This window comes from Heliconius melpomene, chromosome 20, assembly GCF_056956725.1.
Source record: "Heliconius melpomene rosina isolate 202511_hmr_F chromosome 20, ASM5695672v1, whole genome shotgun sequence".
Lineage (NCBI taxonomy): Eukaryota > Metazoa > Arthropoda > Insecta > Lepidoptera > Nymphalidae > Heliconius > Heliconius melpomene.
The window spans coordinates 5,569,528-5,593,289 of record NC_140408.1 but is presented as its reverse complement, the minus strand read 5'-3'; the positions used below and the strand labels follow the sequence as shown (position 1 = coordinate 5,593,289).

Here is a 23,762-nt window from a genome sequence, read left to right as displayed (position 1 = left end):
TTAAATAAAATATTTATGTAAGTATTTTACCTTGAATTTTACATTCAACGAATGCGTCACCTATAAAATGTTCATTACATCTACAAATTGGCGTGTGGTTTTTAATTATACATTGTGCATTTATACCGCAAGACCCAGGACAAGGATCTTTGCACTTTTGACGAATACATGCTAAATTACTGGGGCAGTCGGCATTTATCACACATTCTGGTCTACAATTTGGTGGAGCGCCTATATAATTTTCCAAACAAGTACAAGATGGAACATCATTGGCTACTCTACACTGACTAAATGGACCGCAAGGGGAAGGTAAGCATGGGTTACTTTGTTTTTCTGGAATGTTTTCTTTTATTGCATAACATCTGCTGAAAGCGTCACCCGTAAAATGTTCCAAACATGAGCAAATGGGACTATGATTTACCACTAAGCATTTAGTATTGAGTCCACACTGTCCATTGCAAGGATTAACACATTTTTGAGAAACACACGCCTTGTCAGTGGGACATTCCGCACTAACAACGCATTCTGGCCTGCAATTTGGAGGACTGCCACGATATTCCAGCATACAACTGCAAATCGGTTGTTCATTATTTACTTTGCAAATACTATTTGGCCCACATGTCGAAGGTTTACAAGGATCAGATTGAGTTTCGATTTCTGTAAAAAACATATATTGGAATAAGACGTAAGTAAATTAAAGCCCTTATGTTAAAACGATAAATTTTCCTTTTAGTATAATAATGACAAAATATTTACCTTGTTTGATATAACATTTTTGAAACGGATTTCCAGTATAACCTGGGAGACAGATACAAAGGGGTGCATGATTAATGGTTTGACAATCAGCGTTGACTCCACAGGTTCCTGGACAGGGATCTTGACATTTATTTTGTTGGCATATTCTATTTGATGGACAGTCAGTGTTTACGGTGCATTCAGGCCGACATCCTTCATATGGATTGCCAAAATAACCGGGCAAACAGGTACAAGAACCTATATTATTACGTTCCTTACATAAAGCATTACTTCCGCACGGCGATGGAGTACACGGTGTCAAGAATTCTATAGATTGTATGTGTTGAATTTCACACGATACAAAAGGATCCCCCGTATATTCTTGTGGACACACGCAGTTAGGTGTATGACTTACTACTCGACATTGTGCAAGCAAACCACAAGCTCCTACACATGGATCATTACATTTATTATTTATACAAGCCATATGATTAGGACATTCACTGTTACTAGTGCACTCTGGACGACAATTTGGCGGTGTCCCTATAAATTCTGAGGCACATGAGCAAGAAGGTGAATTATGTATAGATTTACATACAGAATTAGGTCCGCATGGCGAAGGAACGCATGGGTCTGTTTGCGGGGGTGTTTCTAAGGCTGTAAAATAAGATTAACCTTAGTACAATTTTAAAATCTGTGAATTATAAACTAAATTAATATATCCCTCTTTTTGGGCTTTTTAAACAGAAGACTCACGTTTAATTATACATCTACTAAATGGGTCGCCGGTATAATCGTTTGGACAAGAGCATATTGGATTATGATTGACAACTTCACATACAGCCTTAATACCACATGCACCATTACATGGGTTAATGCATTTGTAGTTGTTGCAAGCTTTATTTAATGGACATTCTGAGCTGGTGGAACATTCTGGTCTACACGTTGGTGGAGATCCTTTGTATTCTGGTAAGCAAGAGCATACTGCAATATTTTTTGTTTCATGGCATTGACTGTTTGGACCACATGGACTTGGATTGCATGGGTTTGAGGATAATAATACTGTAAATGAAATAAAAAAAAATTAAAGAAATATACATAAAAAAATATATTTTTTAAATTTATGTGAATTTTAAAAATATCATTTTAATTTTAATAATATCATGCGATTTTATTAAATGTAACCTTTATAAATTTGAGTCTTTAGAATAGAATCTTACCTTGAACTTTATTGCACGAAACGAAAGAATTGCCAGTAAAGCCAACAGGACAACTACACATGGGAATATGATTAATTACTTCACATTCTGCACCACTGCCACAAATATCTGGGCATGGATTTATGCATTTTTTTGTATTACAAATTAGGTTTCTTGCGCAATCTGCACTCACAGTACATTCTGGTCGACAACCAATATAAGGATCACCGTGATACTGAGGTAGACATGAGCATTGTCCATTATTACATATGGTGTTAGATCCACAAGGTGATGGATGACATGGATCGGATTGTATATCTGTAAAATAAAACATTGTTGTACCATTATTTATAGAATTTTTATTGAATATGTATTAAATTTCTTTGTGGATATTTTTATTAATACCTTGGAGTGGCTCAATGTTACATGCTGAAAAAGGATCACCTTTGTACCCTTCAAGACATGAACAAATAGCAACGTGCTTAATAACAAAACATCTGGCGTTTGTGCCACATGATCCAAGGCAAGGATCTGTACATTTTTCATTAATACATGCTAGAGAGCTGGTACAGTCTTCATTTGTAGTACATTCAGGTTTGCAGTTAGGTGGACTACCGAAGTAGCCTAAAGAGCAAAAGCAGGCTGCTTGACCACCAACATTTCGACATATTGAATTTGGACCACAAGAACTCGGTACACAAGGATCTTTCACGTCATCCAATTGTGGCTGTGACACTGGGGAATTTAATAATTATTTTAATCCTAAATATGTTTTAAATGTTGTAAAATATAAGAAAAGAAAACAAGTCATAAATTGTTAAGTAAAAATATTATTTTAATTGTTTTAGTTTTCTTAGAAGTCTTTTTAGTTCATGTTCACATTTTAGTACATATAAAAGTTTAATCTACTATCTTCAATGACAAACTAAGTTAGGTTGAGGTTGTTGTCATTTTACTTTTTCTTCTCAGCAAATTTGTTATATTGGTACTCTTTTAGGGGTGGGGAGAGCTTAAAAAATTAACCAGTTTGGACTATTCGCTTTCCAGATTAGAATGACGTCGCTTAACTTAGCATTATTACTAAAAACATTGTGTAAAATTGACAATTAAAGAAATTTTGTAAAAATACTAATAATAAATACCTGGTCTAATAAAACATCTCGTAAAGGGATCTCCAGTATAGCCTGGTAAACAGCTACATATGGGATTATGATGAATCACACGGCAGTCAGAATTTTGTCCACAAGGTCCAGGACAAGGGCTAACACATTTCTGATTTATACAAGTCTTTTCTGATATACAATCTGAGCTTAGAACGCACTCAGGTCTGCATGATGGTGGTTCACCGAAGTAGTTTGGTAAACAACTACATACCGCTTGATCATTTATATTTTTGCATTGACTGTTTGGTCCACAAGGACTAGGATAGCATACATTTGTTGGAGTAATGGATTGCACTGGAAAATAAAAGAAAATAAATATTAAATATGTCATCCATTTTCTTAATTCTTGTTTCTGATCCATATTTCTTATCTATGTCTTTCAGAATATATTGTTAACTATAATTATTTAAACAAATGTACAAATAAAATAAGAAACTTACAAGGAATAGAAGTACATCTTCTAGACGCATCTCCTGTATAACCAGATATACATGTACATAATGGAGAATGGTTAATGGTAGAACACTCTGCGTTAAATCCACATATCCCCGGACAGGGATCTTGACATTTATTATTAATACAAGCTCTGTTTCCGGGACAGTCAGTATTGGAAACACATTCAGGGCGACAGCCTTCGTAGGGATTTCCAGAATAGCCTTCATTACACGTGCATGAACCTACTCTATCTTTTTCTTTGCAAATTGCATTAGAGCCACACGGTGTTGGAGAACATGGTGTTAAAATTTCAATAACTGTTACAATGGAACATTGGGAAAATGGATCCCCTTCAAACCCTTGTGGACAGACACACATAGCAGAGTGGCTGACAACTCGGCATTCTGCATTCCTACCACATGCACTTGCACATGGATCTTTACATTTTTGGTTAATACACGCTAAATGAGGTGAACATTCGCTGTTGCTTATACATTCAGGCTTACAATATGGAGGTTGACCATTATAATTAGGCTTGCAACGGCATGATGGCGTTCCATTTATTTCCATGCAAACTGAATTTGGGCCACATGGTGAAGGTTGACAATGGCTTATTACCACGGCCGGTATGTCTGTAATAAATAATGCAATTTATTCAATAAATTAAATGAGGCCGTCGTGGGACTGCGGCAAAAGTGTGAATGTAATCGCGACAAGTTATGAGTCCGATTCCCACTTGAGGAAATGAAACATTTAATATTTCTTTGCTCTGGTGCCGAGGCAAAGCACGGCGTTGAGTTCCGCCACTCAACACGCAATATCTTTAAAGTTCGACGAAAAATGAAGAACGGAGTACTACTCTGCTGTGTGCGGGATACAGCGTGAAGCTGAAAAAAAATTAAAGAGCAGAATAGAATTTAACTTACTAAGTACAAATGAACATTCCGTAAAGGGGTCTCCCGAAAATCCATCTGGGCAGGCACAAATTGGGTTATGATTAACTACTTCACAAGTAGCTCGTAATCCGCAAGACCCAGGGCATGGATCAACACATTTTTGATTATTACATGCTTGATTTAGAGAACACTCAGCACTAACTACACATTCTGGCCGACAAGCTGGAGGTGAACCCAAGTATGATGGTAAACAGGAACATACAGCTTGATTATTAATTTCACGGCACTGGCTGTTAGGTCCACATATAGCTGTATTGCAAGGGTGCTCTAATATTGAAACTAAAGAAAATATACTCGTTAATGAATATATGTATAAATATGAAAAATAAATAGATGATTAAATTTGTTTTACATAATTTTACATTACCTTTAATAGGGTTACATAAGACGAACGCATTCCCAGTGAAACCACTGTTGCAACTGCACATGGGTATATGATTTATTACTTGACAAATTGCATTTAATCCACAAGTGCCCAGACAAGGATCGACACATTTCTGCTGAATGCAGGTTTTTGATGAGTCACAGTCAGTATTTAATACACATTCTGGGCGGCAGTTGAAATATGGATCACCGCTATATTCAGACAGGCACTGACACTGGCCGTCGATGCATTCAGCATTAGAGCCGCAATGTACATTACTACATGCGTCAATAATAATAGGTTCCGCTAAAACATACATTTACATTTATCATTAATATTATTTAAGTGTATTTTTAAAATTCCTACTCCATTCCACACGTGGTTGTATGTAGGTAGAAAAATTGAAGTCTTATTTAAATCTTCAATCGCTATTATATATTTGTCCACTCTAGTTCAAATTACAAATATTAGTTAATATATTTGCAGCGAATAACATTGTTATATTAATATAACTTTTTTTTTAAATAATTAAATTTTGTTGTTGAATAAAGCTGAAATTGATATTAATTCTTTTTTAATACTTGCTAAATTAATTTTATTTAGTGTTCTTGTGATTTAAAACTTCATGAAATGAAAATGAGCAATAACAGAAAGAACAAAGAAAATAATAGAGGTTCTTCGAGAACAGTGTTTTAGATTAGGTTCTTGCGTATATGTTGTTGTTAAGCAAGAGATGCGCTAAAGTAAAAGAATACAATATTTCTACAATGATTTTACTCGAAGTTTAATTTTTATGTGTGTAAACTTTACAGTTTATTAATTTTATAGTAAAAGTTACCTTCCAAAGGTTGCAGCCTACAGCTGGTGAATGGATCTCCGATGTAACCTTCATTGCAAGTGCATATTGGTATATGATTAAGTACACTGCACCGAGCATTAACGCCACAGGATCCAGGGCAAGGGTCCTGACACTTTAAATTTATACATGCAAGATCACTTGAACAATCAGCGTGTATACTACATTCAGGGCGACAATGTGGAGGACTACCGATAAAGTCAGTTAAACAAGAGCACGATGGAGTATTTCCAATATTACGACATTCTGCGTTTGGTCCGCAAGGCGATGGCACACATGGATTGGTTACGTCACGAATAGGCTCAACTGAAAATACAGTTGAAAACATTAATACTAAAATATTGTGACATTAAAAATTATCACGATTGTATTAAAATACAATAATAAAACACTTACAAGATACAAAGTTACATAACGTGAAAGGATCCCCAGTGTATGAATTTTTGCATGAACATATCGGACTGTGGTTTATCATTTTACATTCAGTATTAACGCCGCAAGGTTTTGGACAAGGATTCACACACTTATTGTTCACACAAGCTTTATCACGTGGACATTCAGAACTAACTATACATTCAGGTCGACAGTTTGGTGGAGTACCCTCATAACCTGATAAGCAGGAGCATATCGCTTGACCATTGCTAACTTTACATTGACTGTTAGGGCCGCAAGGTGAGGGATAACAAATATCAATTGGTGATATTGTTTGAACTGGTTCTGAAAAAAAAAAAATCATCTTATAATTAATTTCATTCATTCTTATTATTAATTATTTTCATTATTTATTTAACGTCATATGGTTCAGCGTAGATAGCTACCGCACCAGCGGAAAGTCTGAGGCTGATTTCGACCTTAAGCTGCAGTGAATGTGTTAATATGTACTAAATATGATAAATTTAATTTGCAGTTACCAACCTTGGAATACGCAATATTTAAATGGATCTCCAGTATAGCCACTTAGACATGTGCATAGAGGCACGTGATTAATGACATTACAAATAGCATTCTGGCTACAGCTTCCAGGACAAGGGTCAGTGCACTTAGCATTAATACATGCTTTATTAGAAGGACAGTCAGTGTTCATAACACATTCTGGCCGACAGCCCTCATATGGATTGCCGATATAACCTTGTATACAAATGCATGAGCCAGCATTTTCTTTTTCTTTACATAAAGCATTTACTCCGCATGGTGAAGGAGAGCATGGACTAACAACAGCCTCAATTTGCAAAATTTGTCTAGTGCAACCAAAGAACGGATCACCAGTATAACCTATTGCACACAAACAAATGGGCGAGTGACTGATTACTTTGCATTCCGTATTTATGCCACAAATTCCTTCACAAGGATTAATACATTTCATTCGTACGCAGGACAAATGTGATGAACATTCTTCATTACTTGAACATTCAGGTTTGCAATATGGAGGTTGTCCTTGATAATTTTCTTGGCATGTACACGACGGTACACCATTAATTTCTTTACAGATTGAATTCGGTCCACATGGCGAAGGTATACATAAATTTATGTCTTCAGGAACTGTCTCGGCTATAATAAAAGAAAAAGTTAATATTTAAATTATTCTTGTTCACCTAGTCACAAATTCGTCTACCTAGTCATACTTACGGAGATCAAAACATCGGGAGAATGGATCACCGGAGAGCTTTCTAGGGCAAGAGCATATAGGATTATGATTAACTACTTTACAATCTGCGTTAATGCCACAGACACCATTACATGGATTTATGCATCGTTGATTACTACAAGCTTGATCTAGTTGACATTCAGCGCTTATGATACATTCTGGATGACAAGCAGGTGGAGATCCGATCATATTGGGAGCACAAGAACATGCTGCTTGTCCGTTAACTTCTTTGCATTGACTATTAGGTCCACATGGAGACGGATAACACGGGTTGATGTGTATAGATTCTAAAAATATTATAAATAGTTAACCGATAACATTATTACAATATCTTAAATGATTTTCTTTAAATTCTTTGTAATTGTTTAGTTATTATAAACTTACCGGTTATAGCTCGACATTCTAAAAAGGCGTTGCCTGTGGTACGGTCAGGACAACTGCACATTGGAATGTGGTTAAAGACGTTGCAAACTGCGCTAGGAGCACAAATATTTAGGCAAGGATTTGTACATTTATTATTAATGCAGGATTTGTCACGTTCGCAATCGGAATTTTGTACACACTCTGGTCGACAACCACTATATGGATCCCCATGGAATTCTGGAATACAGCTACATTTCCCTTTGTAACATTCAGCGTTTGTTCCACATGGCGACGGATTACATGAATCGTCGTGAGCTAAAATAAAATATTTTTTTAATGTTTTTTTTTTTATTTTTAAAATATTAAGTACACTGTTATTTCCCCTACAAGGAGTTTCTGTTTACCTTTCACTGGTATAATACTACATTGCGTAAATGCATTTCCAGTATAGCCTTCTTCACAAGTACAAATGGCGATATGTCTCATAACTTGACAGTGAGCGTTTAGGCCACAAGATCCTGGACAGGGGTCTTTACATTTTTGATTTATACAAGCCAGATCACTTGAACAATCTTCGCTAATAGTACACTCAGGACGACAATTTGGTGGACTTCCTTCAAAATCAGGTAAGCAAGAACAAGATGGTATTCCGTTTCTATTCTGACAAATAGAATTTGGTCCACACGGAGACGGTTGACAAGGGTCGATTTTTTGTAGGGTAGGAACTGAGATAAGAATGTAAAATTATTTAGTGTTCATTAAAAGTACATAATTATAAATACATTAATATATATATTTTTATATTCTATTTACCTGTAATTTTATAACAAAATGAAAAAGGATCTCCTGTAAATTTGTTAATGCAAGTGCAAATAGGACTATGGTTGATCACACGACAGTCGGTATTTTGTCCGCACGGTCCGGGACATGGAGATATACATTTTTGATTTTTACATATTTTATCTGAGGGACATTCAGCGCTCACTACACACTCAGGTCTACAATTTGGGGGAGTACCACGATACTCTGGTAAGCAAGAGCATACACTTTGTCCATTTGAAATTTTGCACTGACTATTCGGGCCACAAGGTGTAGGTTGGCATGGATTTGTAGCAACCTCTTCACTTTCTATAAGTACATTAATATTATTAATAATCACAATATGAGTTTTTTTAGGATTTTCTCATTCTCCTGATTTTAAAAATATATTAAATATGCTTTAAAAATATTGTATTGTCATTGGATTCGAATACATATATAATTTTTTAAGCTAATCAGACGGCAATAATAGATTTTTCTACATTGGCTATGAGCAGATAATATGTTACGTAGTTCATGGAAAAATTACAACCATGTGTTAAATGTAAATTATTAACTCACTTTTATATACATACCTTTTAAAGAACAATATATGAAAGGATCTCCTGTATATCTAGGCCAACACGTACATAAAGGTGAATGATTTACTATTTGGCAATCTGCATTAATAGCACATGTCCCAGGGCAAGGATCAGTACATTTATTTTTTATACATGCTTTATTGCTTGCACAATCTGAATTTACAACACATTCTGGATGACAAGCGTCATACGGATTTCCAAAATAACCTCTTAAACACGAACAAGCGCCAGCTCCTGATTTTTCTGTACATTCAGCATTAGCTCCACATGGTGAGGGCGAACAAGGTGTTATAGATTCAATAGGAATTAAAGCGTTTATCGTACATTGTATGGAAGCGTCACCATTATAGCCTTCTGGACAAATACACGCTGCACTGTGACTTATTACCCGACATTCCGCATTAGTACCGCATGCCTGTTCACATGGATTTTGACATTTTTTATTGATACAGGCTAATTGCGGAGCACATTCACTATTTGATATGCATTCGGGACGGCAATATGGAGGTGATCCTATGAAATTAGGCATACATTGACAAGATGGTATTTGTAATCCAGTCTCTTGACAAATAGAATTAGGCCCACAAGGAGATGGCTGACAAGGATTCCTTACTGTTGTTGGTTCTGAAAGAGCTGAAATTAAAAAATATGAAGATTAGTAACACGAGTATATACTTTAACGATAAATAAAATGTGGGGTACTACTTCGTATTCTTAGTTATTAGTATGAAAATATTTTTATTTAGTCTTCAGTCAGGGTCCCTCTGCCTAACCTGCTATGTGCTGGTTTGACGTAAAACTAAAAAAATAAACAACGAATTATACTAACGGATAATGATGCATCTTGTAAATGGATCGCCAGTCATTTCGCTTGGACAGGTACATATAGGATTGTGATTAATTACTTGACATCTAGCCGCTACTCCACAAGCGCCTTCGCATGGGTTTATGCACTTTTGGTTACTACAAGCTTTGTTCGCAGGACAGTCGGAGCTCGCAACACATTCCGGGTGACAAGAAGGTGGAGCACCTTCATAATTTGGAATACATGAACAAACCGCTTGATTGTTATATTCTCTACACTGACTAAAAGGTCCACAAGGACTAGGCAGGCAAGGGTTCTGTGGTATGGTTTCTGTAATAATATTAGTAAATTTATTTATATATGTCTTGTCTACATTTCTATGAACTCAATTTATAGATAATAAATTAATAATCAATAAGAACGCCCTCTTTCAGATATACCTTTTATAGGACGACATTCAATAAAGGCGTTGCCCGACATTTTAGGAGGGCAAGTACATATAGCCATATGTTTTATGACCTCACACAATGCATTTATACCGCAGGTATTGTTACAGGGGTTTATGCAACGTTGTTGAACACATGCTTTATTCATTGGACAATCCGAACTAATTGTACACTCAGGTCGACATCCAAAATACGGGTCTCCGTGATATTCAGAAAAACATGTACATACGCCGTTATTGCAAAGAGCATTTGGCCCACACGGAGATGGGTGACAAGGGTCAGTTAACACTGGGTCTAAAAATGTAAAACATTTTAAATTAATATTTATTTATAAAGAAAAATACAGATACAGATTTGCAACATAACATCGTATTATATTTTAACTTACCATTTTCTCTTTTAACGTTACAAATCGTAAATGGATCACCAATGTAACCTTCTATACAAGTACATATTGACACGTGACTTTGAACTCTACATTCAGCATTTAGACCGCAAGATCCTGGGCAGGGATCAGTGCATTGTTCATTTATACACGCTTTATCATTCGAACAATCTGTATTTATTGTACACTCCGGCCGGCAATTCGGTGGGTTTCCAGTGTATTGTGGTAAACACGCGCAAGAAGGTAGGCCGTTTATAGTTTGACATTGCGAATATGGTCCACAAGGTGCATGCAAACATGGATCCGTGACAACAGGTTCCACCTCAAGCACTATTATATGATAATAACATTTTAGTATAGTAATAATATTTTTAATTATATATAACATTTTAAACATTTTTTTATTATTATTTACCTTTAAAACACTGATTAAGTGGGTCCCCTGTATATTGCAGTTTACAAGTGCAAATTGGGCTATGGTTTATTACTTTACACTCTGTGTTAATTCCACACACTCCTGCACATGGATTTTGGCACTTTTTGTTTATACAAGCATGTTGTTGTGTACATTCGGAACTAACAAGACATTCAGGTCTACAAGCTGGAGGTGATCCTATATATTCTGGCTGGCAAGTACACACTGCCTGATCATTAGATGTTTTACAAAAACTATTAGGACCACATGGTGATGGTGTGCATGGACTTTTGGTAGCCTCTGGAATGTCTATGGAAAACAAAGAGAATTATGCTGCATAATTAATATTTTTTTATTATCCGCGCCGAGACTAGTGAATAGACTAGTCAATCTTGCTCGGTTACTCAGTGAATCGTTGACTTGGATAAATTATTTTTTATTTTCCCTTTCCTGGTTAGACAAAGTACGGCGTTCATACTTTCTATATTACTATACAACAAGTAGCGTCTCAAAAAAATATTACATTTTAAATAGTGTAATAATTGTGAAAATCAAAGCTCTTATTAACATGATTACCATATTAAATATAACATATGTACATGGATCTAACTAACCTTGTGGTTTTACTTGACATTCTTGGAAAGGATTACCAATAAATCCAGGTAAGCATTCACATTTAGGAGTATGATTTAAAACACTACATAAAGCATTTCGCCCACAGACATTTTCACATGGACTTTTACATTTGCTCTGCATACATGCTAGGTTTAGTGGACAATCAGAGTTTACTACACATTCTGGTCTACATCCTTCGTAAGGATTTCCGACATAATCAGGAAGACATACGCATGCGCCAGCTCCTCTGAGCTCTCTACATATTGCGTTAGAACCACAAGGTGAAGGAGAACAAGGTGTTAAAACGACTTCAATCAATTGACATTCAGTGAACGCATCCCCTGTAAATCCACCTGGACAAATACATTGCGGCGTATGGCTAAGAACTTTACATTCTGCTTTTTCTCCACAAGACCCTGGGCAAGGATCTCTGCATTTTTGATTGATACAAGCCATATTATTTGAACATTCACTATTTACTGTACATTCAGGTCGACAGTGTGGTGGACTCCCGGTATATTCCTCAAGACAAGCACAAGACGGTGATCCTGCTATTTCTTTACAAATTGAATTGGGCCCACAAGGTGATGGTTCGCAAGGATTCACATAAACAGGATTTTCTTCTACAATAAAAATAATATTTATAGTATTTGCTTTTGAGTGGTTTGATAATATAATCTGTATTATATTATCAAACCAATTAGAAGCAAATTGTCGTATGTATAATTTTATAAATAATGCGTGATTATATTAAGATGAAAAGTGTAAACATAAAACTATAACAGTAAGTAACGTAAGTACGTTATACAAATATAATATAAAATTACAGTAGTAAATAAGTATTTACTACTGTAATTTTATATTTGTTACCTAATAAATAAAATTGATATATTGTTAATTCATTTAATTTAGTATAAAAAATAAATGAATTAACAATATATTTATTGGTTTATAAAAATTATGATATTAGGACAATACCTTCTTTTAAACATTTAGTGAACGGATCACCAGTGAGGCCAGCTGGGCAAGAGCAAATCGGATTATGATTGACGACCTGACAGTTTGCTGCAAGTCCACAATTTCCAATGCAAGGGTCAACGCAACGTTGACCAGAACAAGCCTTAACCAGAGAACATTCAGCGCTGGTTACACATTCAGGTCTACAAGTAGGTGGTGCATCTTTGTATCCTGGCAAACAGGTGCAAATTGCTTGGCCCTTAATTTCCCTACATTGGCTATTGGGTCCACAAGGAGATGGGTTGCATGGATTTAAAATTTCAGTAACTGTATTTTTTTTGCACTCAATAAAAGCATTTCCCGTGAAGCCGACTGGACACGTGCACATTGGTATATGATTATAAATGTTACAACTCGCCCCTAAACCGCATGTATTAGTACAAGGATCTATGCACTTATTTTTCACGCACGCTTTGGTTTGCGGACAGTCAGTGTTCATTATACATTCTGGTCTACAGCCAAAGTATGGGTCTCCCGAATAGCCAGTTAAGCATGTGCATTCACCATCATTGCATTCAGTATTAGATCCACACGGTGAAGGATTGCACAGATCATTTTCAACTATTTCTGTAAAATGTAAATATTAAAAGTATGTGAAAGTGATAATAATTATTATATAATGACTTCTAAATGTAACTAAACTAAATGAAATACAATATGCTATCAGTTGTGGTCTTATTGTTGATAATTGATAAGTTTTATAAAGTCTTATAAACTAAATAATTAATTATGTTAAAAAAGGTAGAAATATTTACCTTCTCTTAATGGTTTCAATTTACACTGAGAGAAAGGGTCACCATTATATTCATCTAAACAGCTGCACTGAGCAATATGATTAAATACTGTACATCTTGTATTCAGACCACAAGCTCCATTGCATGGGTCTCGACATTTTTCATTAATGCATGCTTGATCGCTAGAGCATTCGGAGTTAATTGTACATTCAGGACGACAATTAGGAGGGTTGCCGATATAACCAGGTTGGCATGCGCATGAAACTGACCCTCCTATATTCCTACATTCAGCGTATAAGCCACATGGTGATACTAAACAGGGATCCGATGCTGGTACTTTTTCTACTGGATGAGATACTAAAAAATATTTTATTACATAGTATTAATATCTTTCATGACTGATTTTAAACATATTATACGAGGATAGGTCTTAAAAACCAAATATATTTTTTACACAGTCATTCATCTTGATTTTCATATTTATAAATTAAAATTAATATTATTTTTATTTTTTACCACCTCCACTGCGGAACAGACTTATTTCGGCCCACCACGATACTTTCAAATGGTGAAGACGAAGAAAACTAATTACGTACCTCCCACTGGTGTGAAACAAAAATGTATAAACGGCCTATGCACTAACGATAAAAATCATTCTCCCGGTAGTAAACATGCATTTTCATTTCGGAAATACAATTGAGAAAATTCATTTCGGAAATACAATGTGAGTCACGTCGTTATCGGCCAGCTGTTGTCCCTGATTAATTTCCTGCCTGGAAAGTCCAGGGGCGAATCCACCGCAGGACGGAATAAAGGTAATTCTGACAATACTAAATTATGTTTACGTAAAGTTATAGCATCTTAATCTACCCTAGTGCTAATGTGTCCAAAAGGGCCTGTCACGGACTGGCGGAAATATCGTTGATGTATTTCAACCCGCCACCGCACCAGATGAATATTTATGAGTTTACTAATTGTACCGAAAATGTTAAGTAATCTATATTTGTATTCTCACACAAGGATCACTTTTCCTACCCATGCAAGCATTAGCGAAAATAAAAAGTTGAATGTCTAAAATGTTGAATGTCTACTTCAAATGCAGAAAGATCAATGATCAAAAATATGAAAATCAATAACATTTTTTGATTTAAGAATTTAAAGTGTAAAAGAATAAATTTATACTTCAAAACCTATACTAATTAACAATCTATATTACCTTTAACTGGATAACATCTGGTAAAAGGATTTCCAGTTAATCCATTTTTGCATGTACAAATCGGACTGTGATTGATCACGTTACAGTTAGCATTTTCTCCACAGCTTCCTATGCAGGGATCTGTACATTTCTGATTTAAGCAGGCTAGATGTAAACGGCATTCTGAACTAACCATACACTCTGGACGACAGTTTGGTGGAGAGCCAATAAAAGCAGGAAGACAGGAACATACAGCTTGTTCTTTTATTTCCTTACATTGGCTATTAGCTCCACATGGTGATGGATTGCATGGATCAGTTTTCACAGTTAGTTCTAAAAATTATAACAGTAGTTTTAATTTGAGTGTATATAATAGATATGTCGTGTTGCAGGAGCACAAGCGTGTGACTGTAAACGCAACAGATAGCGAATTCGATATCTACTCGAGTAAATGAAATATTTAATACCATAATTTCCTGGCTCTGTGAAGCTCAACGTCGAGTTCCACCACTCAACACGCAATGCCTGCAGAATTGGGCATTTGGCAGAAAATGGGTAACGGAAATGACCCAGGTTTCCTCTGCCTACTCTATATTATATATTTATTCGTATTCTTATACTTATACTCGTACTTATATATTACAAGCGTAGTTCTTACCTTCTTGTATTATTATACTACAATGATTAAAAGGATTTCCTGTGTATCCTGTTTGACAAACACAGTTTGGCATATGGTCATTGATCTGACAATACGCATTATTTCCACATGTCCCTGGGCAAGGGTCAACACATTTAATTCGAGAACAAGCCTTGTTAAGTGGACAATCCGAATTAACTAAACACTCAGGTCGACATCCTTCATAAGGATTACCAAAATAGCCATCCAAACATTGACATGCCCCGATTCCTGATTGTTCTCTACATAAAGAGTTAGGGCCACACGGACTTGGACTACATGGATTAAGAATTTCATCTGGTATTAGAACTGCAGTGTAACATTGCAGAAACGGGTCACCGGTATAACCTTCTTGGCAGATACACATAGGAGAATGGCTAATAACTCTACACTCAGAGTTTGTTCCACAACTGCCAATGCATGGATCAGAACATTTTTGATTCATGCATGCTAAATTGTAATCACATTCACTGTTACTAATACACTCCGGTCTACAATTAGGTGGTGAACCCCTGTATCCTTTTAAGCATGCACAAACTGGACTTTCACCGCTTATTTTACATGTTGAGTAAGGACCACACGGTGATGGATCGCAAGGATCGACCTGCACAGTTTCAACTGTAAAAAAGAAAGATGTTAGTACCTAATTGATATTATAAAAGATATGTTTTAAAATTAATTACTTACCAATGATTGAACATTTTACGAATGGATCGCCTGTAAAAGATTGTGGACAAGAGCATATAGGATTGTGATTTATAACATCACACACTGCTGCGATGCCGCATGCACCAAGGCAAGGATTTACGCATTTTTGATTTTGACAAGCTTCTTTTAATGAGCATTCGAGGCTCACAATACATTCTGGTCTACATGTAGGTGGGCTACTGCGATATCCCGGCAAACAAGAGCAAACAGCCTGTCCATGCGCCTGTTGGCACTGGCTATTTGGCCCACATGGCGTAGGATTGCACGGATTGATATTTATTACTGGAAGTGAGTTTCAATATTTCAATAATGCTTTAACATAATAATAAAAAAACCCCTGACATAAAAAGACCTTACAAATAAACAAAGAACTAGAAATAAACTGATATTTTTCGAACATCTAAAAATATTTTCTTGAACATGGCTAAGATTCGATTATGTTACTTTTCAATAAAAAAGCTTAATTAAAATCGGTTCTTGGCTTAGAAGTTACGATGCCAAAGACAAACATACATATACACAGACAAACCAAGCTTATAACACCTCACTATTTTTATCGGGGATTAAAAATTCTTAAATAAAATTAGATAAAAATAAAGTACCTGCGGTCAGTCGACATTCAAAAAATGCATTCCCGCTCATACCTCTTGGACAGATACACATTGGGATATGATTATTAACGTCGCAAATAGCATTTATCCCACAAGTACCACTGCATGGATTTACACATTTATTTCTTAGACAACCTTTATCTTGAGGACAATCGGAGCTGTATACACATTCCGGTCGACAGCCTAGATATGGATCGCCGTGATAGTCATCCAAGCAATAACAAGCACCGTTTGCACATTTTGTGTTTGGCCCACATGGATTTGGATTACATGGATCTACAATTGCTTGCTGGGGAGGGTCTGTTGATTTTTTATTTTATATTATTTAAAAAAAAATATATTTATTATAAAAACATATATTATAACAAATAATAAGTAATGTGGCCGTCGTGTCGCAGGGGCGCAAGGGTGTGACTGCAATGACTGTACGCGGGATACAGCGTGAAGCTGATTTAATTTAATTTTGTAAACTGTCCGAATTAATTTATTTATTTGACTCTACATTGTACTAATGTCAGGCATCGATAGATTGTTAAAAGAAGACTATAAAAAAAAATATCTAAAAATATTTTCAAATTAATATGCTTTGGAAAATGAATAAAAATATTACTACCTTCCATAAGTTTTGGAACACATTCTCGAAATGGATCGCCTGTAAAACCTTCTGAGCACAAACAAACCGGTACGTGGTTTTGAACAAAACATTTTGCATATATTCCACAAGCTCCTTCGCAAGGGTTTTGACATTTTTCAGCCACACACGCCTGGTTGCTGGCACAATCGGATTGGACGATGCACTCGGGTCTACAGAATGGTGGTATCCCCATATAATTTGGCAAACATGAACATGATGCTAAGTCATTAATATTCCGGCATTCTGCATATTGACCACAAGGCGAAGGTACACATGGATTTGTTGTTGTTGTTGATATTGACGACATTTCTATGATAAAAGAAATTTCTTTTTATTATTTAATCTTTTTAATAAATGACAAACAACCTTTCGAAGATTAAATTGATAGGTACTTACGTAATATTTGTGTGCAAATAGTAAAAGGATTTCCTGAATAACCAGGACGACATGAACAAATTGGACTATGGTTTATCACTTTACATTCTGTATGTTTGCCACAAGGTTTTGGGCACGGGTTTATACACCGGTTATTAACGCAAGCTCGATTCGATTTACATTCCGAATTCACAATACACTCAGGTTTGCAGTTCGGCGGTGTACCAATATAATTACTCAAGCAAGAGCATACAGGCTGATTATTGACTTCCTTACATAACGAATTAGATCCACACGGTGAAGGGTTGCATACATTTGTTTCTAAATTATCTTTATGAAAAAAAAAGAAAATAAGTAAAAAAGATTATGTGGTACATAAAAGAATTGAATTATATACTCACCACGCAATAAAGAACACATTGATAGTGGATTTCCAGTATAACCAATTTGGCAGTTACATGACGGCTTATGGTTTGTCACGTAACAATCAGCATTGTAACCACAAGCTCCGGGACAAGGATCAACACATTTATTTCTACTGCACGATAATACCAAAGGACAATCGGAATCAACTAAGCATTCGGGTCTACATCCTTGGTATGGATCACCAAAATAGTCTGCACGACATGTGCAAGATCCAGCATTTCCTTGTACTTTACATTCAGCATTCGCACCACAAGGTGATGGTTCACAGGGATTTAAATATTCAGCCTTGGGCGGAGCTGAAATATTATTTTTACAAGATGAGTACACTTACCTATAAATTCCATTCACCGATGAAGCTCTTTTTTCTTCCTAAGCGTTAGTCGAAGCTTGCTCGGCCCGGTGACTTTTAGTGACCTCTCCATTCGGACGACGGCGTTTCTATCTAGCCGCCATCAAAAGCAGCCGCTTCAGCGAACGGCCTAAGCTTACTGTAAGTGCTTTGTTATATCCGCGTGCTCCAAACATAAGCAAGGCATTAATTTCACAATTGTATTATGTATATGTAAATTAAAATGTTACGTCCCTTCTGAAAGCACTTAAACTTTTTTAAATAACTTAATACCTTCTAATTCCTCATATTTGCGTTTAATTTCCAAGCCTATAGATACTACATCGATAATTCTGCTTACAAACTGAACAGCGGGCATGGTCGCTAGACAGCTTTTAAGCTAAAATACCTATGTAGCTCTATTTTCAATTAGTAAACCATGTGAGCCGTGACCGTTGACAATATTTTGAAGCACACGTTTTATAGCATGATGATTCACGCTCTGCAAAGCTATTTGTTAAATGCGTTTGAACTTTTTTACTACAATTGTACACATTTTAACGTACTAAAATCGTATACCTAACAGATTATATTTTTAAATTCTTCAAAAGTATTCCTTATTGTCTTAATTATATTGTTATTACGAGTAGGTTGAAATATACAAACGTATATTGATAAGTTAATCTTACCCTTTGTTCGAGAACAACCCTTAAATGGATCGCCTTCAAAGCCAGTTTCACATGTACAGCTTGCTCGATGATCTACAACAGTACACACTGCATCGATGCCACATGCATTCTCACAAGGATTTTTGCATTTTTGTGACACACATGCAAGCACTGCGGGACATTCGGCACTTATAATGCATTCAGGTCGGCAATTTGGCGGTGATCCTATGAAACTTGGTTGACAACTGCAAGCTGGCGTATCTCCAGCTGTTATACATATTGAATTAGGTCCACATGGAGAAGGATCACAAGGAAATTTCGGCGTTGGTGGCAGTGCTAAAAGAAATATACATATAGTTTAATGTAATTGAAATTTTTACATACTTAGGCTACTTCATTTAAATTTTATATCTGTTTTTATTTTAAATTACCTGGTCTAGGGTAGCAGTAAGTGAATGGATCTCCCGTAAAACCATCATTACAGTTACATATTGGGGAATGAGCAATAACTTGACAACTAGCTCCTCGTCCACATGCGCCTTCGCAAGGGTCACGGCAACGACGATCCACACATGCCATTTGAAGCTTACATTCTGAACTTACTAAGCATTCTGGACGACACGAAGGAGGTGAGCCAATATGGCTGGCTTTACATGAACATGCAGCAGCCCCGTTAGAACTTACAGAACATTCGCTGTAAGGCCCGCATGGTGAGGGATTACATGGTGACGTAGGATGGTCTGCATTTGAAATATTAAGATTTAATATTAAACCGATATTTAAAGTTAATTTCATATGTTTTAGCCACTAAATATCCTCACCTTGTTTAATAATTTCCGTACAAAAAGAGAAAGGATCTCCAGATGTGCCAAGTTGGCAAGTACATGATGGTATATGGTTATTAACAGAGCAATATGCACCCGTACCACAAGCGCCAGGACATGGATCCACACATTTTCCACCCTGACAAGCTCGAGTTGGTGAACATTCACCATTCGTAGTACATTCTAATCGACATCCTGTATATGGATCACCAAAGTGACCCGGAGTACATGAACAACTACCTTCTTCACAAATCGCATTGCTACCACAAGGTGATGGATTACAAGGATCTGACGCTGGATTTGGAATAACTAAAAGTAAAACAAAGTTTATTGTAGCAAAAGACCCATATCTCGATACTGGTAATCAACATTGGAATATTTTTAATATAGCATTAACATGTTGATGAATATACACATTATACAAACATATACTATAGAAAAACTAACTGTACATTACCTAAGATTTCAGTACATTGAATGAATGGATCTCCAGAAAAACTTAGTGGACAACTACAAATAGGTATATGATCTTGTACACGACATTCAGCTCTAAAACCGCATGAACCTTCGCATGGATTTGTGCACTTTTCTGCTATGCATGCTTGATGTGATGGACAATCAGTGTTCACAAGACATTCTGGACGACAATTTGGTGGTACTCCCATATATCCTATCGTACAAGAGCACGATGGATTGCCATTTATTGGGCGACACTCACTGTAGGGTCCACATGGACTGGGTCGACACGGTTCGACCGGCTTCTCAGATTCTGACACAGAATACTGTATCTCTTTACATATAGTAAATGGATCACCAGTACTTCCGGTTGGACAACTACATAAAGGACTATGATTAACGACTTGACAATGTGCACCCAATCCACATGTACCTCTACAGGGATCTGCACATTTAAATTTATGGCAAGCTCTATCTGAAGGGCACTCACTACTAGCTGTACATTCTGGCCGACAATCAGGTGGAGCTCCTTTATAATCTTGTAAACATTCACAAGATGCTAATTCCCCGTTTTCTCTGCATATACTATTAGGTCCACAAGGTGATGGTTGACATGGCCTACCTTTGCCTGGTAGTAGTTCATTTTTAGTACATTGCGAAAAAGGATTGCCTGCATAATCCTTTATACAAGCACAAGTTGGCACATGATTTACAACTGTGCATTCAGCAAACATTCCGCAAATTCCTGGACAAGGATCTATACATTTATTTCTTATACAAGCTTTGTCAGCTGAGCAATCTGAACTAAGTACACATTCAGGACGACAACTTTCATATGGATTTCCTTGATAGCCTTCTAGACAAGAACATGCCCCAGCGCCATCTTTCTGACTACATACAGCGTTAGCGCCGCAGGGAGATGGGTCACATGGCTTTATTGTATTTTCTGCAATGGAATAAAATGGCATTATAATTTGGACATGCTATAGTACAAATTTTTTTGAAATATCTAAAGGGAAATAATTATATATACCTTCCAATGGCACACATTGTAGAAACGGATTTCCAGTATACTTTTCTCTACAAATACAAGATACTGTATGGCTTACTATTATGCAATCTGCGTTTACGCCGCATGATCCAGGGCATGGATCTATACATTTATTTTTAACACAAGCTTGATTAGAGGGACAATCAGGGTTGATGATACATTCTGGTCTACAATTGGGTGGCTGACCCACATAATCGTCAGCACATCGGCAATTAGCTTTTCCGTTCCTTTCTACGCACAAAGCATTGGGACCACATGGGGATGGAAGGCAAACGTCAATTGTTTCAGGTACTATTGCTACAATATCATAACAGCTCTTAAAAGGATCTCCTGTTTGTCCTGTATTACAACTACAGATGGGACTATGATTTATAACCTCACAGCGAGCGGATAAGCCACATGCATTTGTGCAGGGATTCATACATTTTTGATTTACACAAGCCTTAGTTGAAGGACATTCAGAGCTCACTATACATTCTGGTCTACATGCAGGAGGAGATCCTTTATATCCTTCAATACAAGCGCAAACTGCAGTATTATCTGTAGTTCTGCAAACACTATTTGGCCCACATGGTGATGGATGACAAGGATCTTTTGGAGGTAATTTTTCCCTTTCCATTGGTTGACAATGGGTAAATGGATTACCAGTATAATCAGCAATACATGAACAACTTGGTATGTGATTGATGACATCACATTTAGCATTCTGGCCACAAACTCCGGGACATGGGTCCCGGCATTTATTTCTAAAACAAGCCTTATCTCTAGGACATTCTTGACTTCCAGTACATTCAGGCCTACAAGATTCATAAGGATTGCCTATATAATTAGGAAGACAGGTACAGAAGCCATTTTCGCATTTCGCATTTGGTCCACAAGGTGATGGATTACAAGGATCTAATGGCAATGGTGTCGTAGGAACTGTAAAACAAATATTTACTTTAATAAACAATTATATATCTATAATATATAAATTATGAGTCACGTTGTATGTCCTCGATGGGTTCCTAACCTACTGAACCGATTTTAATCAAATTTGCACACTAAGTATGTATAGTTTGATCCAATTTGAAAAATAGGATAGCTTATATATCAATTTATAATTGCAATATATTTATTTTATTACAAATTATATGGTAATTTTGGACAGTCATTTTGGATTAGCTTCAAACGATTCTAAACAGGTGGGCATATCTGTTGACTGTACGGAAATAGATAAGGATTCAATAAATGACGCTAGGAATGTTAAAAATACAAAAGTTTCATATCAGTATCAATACATACAATAAAACAAAGTATATTAAAACACGAACGTAATTCAGTGTATTAAGTAAATAATTAAGTAGTTTATTTTCTATGATTTATACAATATATGCAATTAAAATAGTTCAGATTACCTTCTGGAATTGGTGAACACCGTGAGAACGGATCACCCGTAAAACCTTCATTACACACACATATTGCGACGTGGTTTAAAACATGACAATTTGCTTCTACTCCACAGGATCCAGGACAGGGATCCTCACATTTTTGCATGACACAAGCTAATGATGCTGGACATTCAGAATTTATAGTACACTCAGGTCGACATGATGGTGGTGATCCTATATAACCCGGTAAGCATGAGCAAGCCGGTCCACTTACTAATAACTGACAATTAGAATGTGGTCCACAAGGCGATGGAGTACAAGATTGTGGGCGTTCAGTAGTTGTAGGAATTGCTAAAAGATATATGACTTCTTAATTTATATAAAATATTTTTTATTATTTATGTGTAGATACAATAGAAAGATAAATAATATATATAATGTACACAGCAATAATGTTAGTTATTTTTTTTTATTTTGTTATTGCAATATATATTTATAACTATACTATGAATAATCAAAGCAAAATAACTTTAAAATATCAATAAAGATTATACTTACTGTAACATTGCGTAAATGGATCTCCTGTCATTCCAATGGGGCATGTACAAATGGGATTGTGATTTTTGACTAGGCAATGAGCTCGAAGGCCACATGTATTAGGACACGGATCGTCGCATTTTTGATTTATGCAAGCTTTAGAACTATCACATTCACTATTCACGACACATTGCGGCCGACAAGATGGGGGCGATCCTACATAATTAGGTAAGCATGAGCAGACTGCTTGCATATTTACTTGTCGACATTGGCTATTAGGTCCACAGGGAGTAGGCTCACATGGATTTAAGACAGGTGCTGAAATAATACATATATAAATTATTTAACATTTTTTCAAAACTATTCCGTT

At 36.1% G+C, this 23,762-nt stretch overlaps 1 protein-coding gene across 8 annotated transcripts in view; it reads right to left on the bottom strand.

Annotated features, from left to right (window-relative positions):
• Nucleotides 1–23,762, bottom strand: part of dpy (fibrillin-like protein dumpy) — a 103,471-nt gene that overhangs the window by 31,048 nt on the left and 48,661 nt on the right. For all 8 annotated transcript variants that reach the window (XM_085205078.1, XM_085205079.1, XM_085205080.1 and 5 more), the window contains 38 exons: nt 23,414–23,710; nt 22,883–23,206; nt 21,468–22,406; nt 20,436–21,380; nt 19,976–20,287; nt 19,586–19,894; nt 19,176–19,490; nt 18,134–18,454; nt 17,754–18,062; nt 17,337–17,666; nt 16,715–17,023; nt 16,092–16,394; nt 15,387–16,022; nt 14,750–15,061; nt 13,555–13,890; nt 12,761–13,366; nt 11,782–12,405; nt 11,168–11,476; nt 10,756–11,082; nt 10,362–10,661; nt 9,946–10,251; nt 9,111–9,749; nt 8,530–8,844; nt 8,121–8,441; nt 7,738–8,031; nt 7,335–7,640; nt 6,624–7,256; nt 6,105–6,425; nt 5,691–6,014; nt 4,856–5,158; nt 4,459–4,767; nt 3,538–4,164; nt 3,077–3,391; nt 2,340–2,669; nt 1,956–2,252; nt 1,492–1,797; nt 757–1,392; nt 31–657 (listed from right to left, as the gene is read on the bottom strand). In XM_085205078.1, the coding sequence (XP_085061204.1) occupies nt 31–657; nt 757–1,392; nt 1,492–1,797; nt 1,956–2,252; nt 2,340–2,669; nt 3,077–3,391; nt 3,538–4,164; nt 4,459–4,767; nt 4,856–5,158; nt 5,691–6,014; nt 6,105–6,425; nt 6,624–7,256; nt 7,335–7,640; nt 7,738–8,031; nt 8,121–8,441; nt 8,530–8,844; nt 9,111–9,749; nt 9,946–10,251; nt 10,362–10,661; nt 10,756–11,082; nt 11,168–11,476; nt 11,782–12,405; nt 12,761–13,366; nt 13,555–13,890; nt 14,750–15,061; nt 15,387–16,022; nt 16,092–16,394; nt 16,715–17,023; nt 17,337–17,666; nt 17,754–18,062; nt 18,134–18,454; nt 19,176–19,490; nt 19,586–19,894; nt 19,976–20,287; nt 20,436–21,380; nt 21,468–22,406; nt 22,883–23,206; nt 23,414–23,710 (15,672 nt within the window). The remainder of the gene's footprint in view (nt 1–30; nt 658–756; nt 1,393–1,491; nt 1,798–1,955; nt 2,253–2,339; nt 2,670–3,076; nt 3,392–3,537; nt 4,165–4,458; nt 4,768–4,855; nt 5,159–5,690; nt 6,015–6,104; nt 6,426–6,623; nt 7,257–7,334; nt 7,641–7,737; nt 8,032–8,120; nt 8,442–8,529; nt 8,845–9,110; nt 9,750–9,945; nt 10,252–10,361; nt 10,662–10,755; nt 11,083–11,167; nt 11,477–11,781; nt 12,406–12,760; nt 13,367–13,554; nt 13,891–14,749; nt 15,062–15,386; nt 16,023–16,091; nt 16,395–16,714; nt 17,024–17,336; nt 17,667–17,753; nt 18,063–18,133; nt 18,455–19,175; nt 19,491–19,585; nt 19,895–19,975; nt 20,288–20,435; nt 21,381–21,467; nt 22,407–22,882; nt 23,207–23,413; nt 23,711–23,762) is intronic.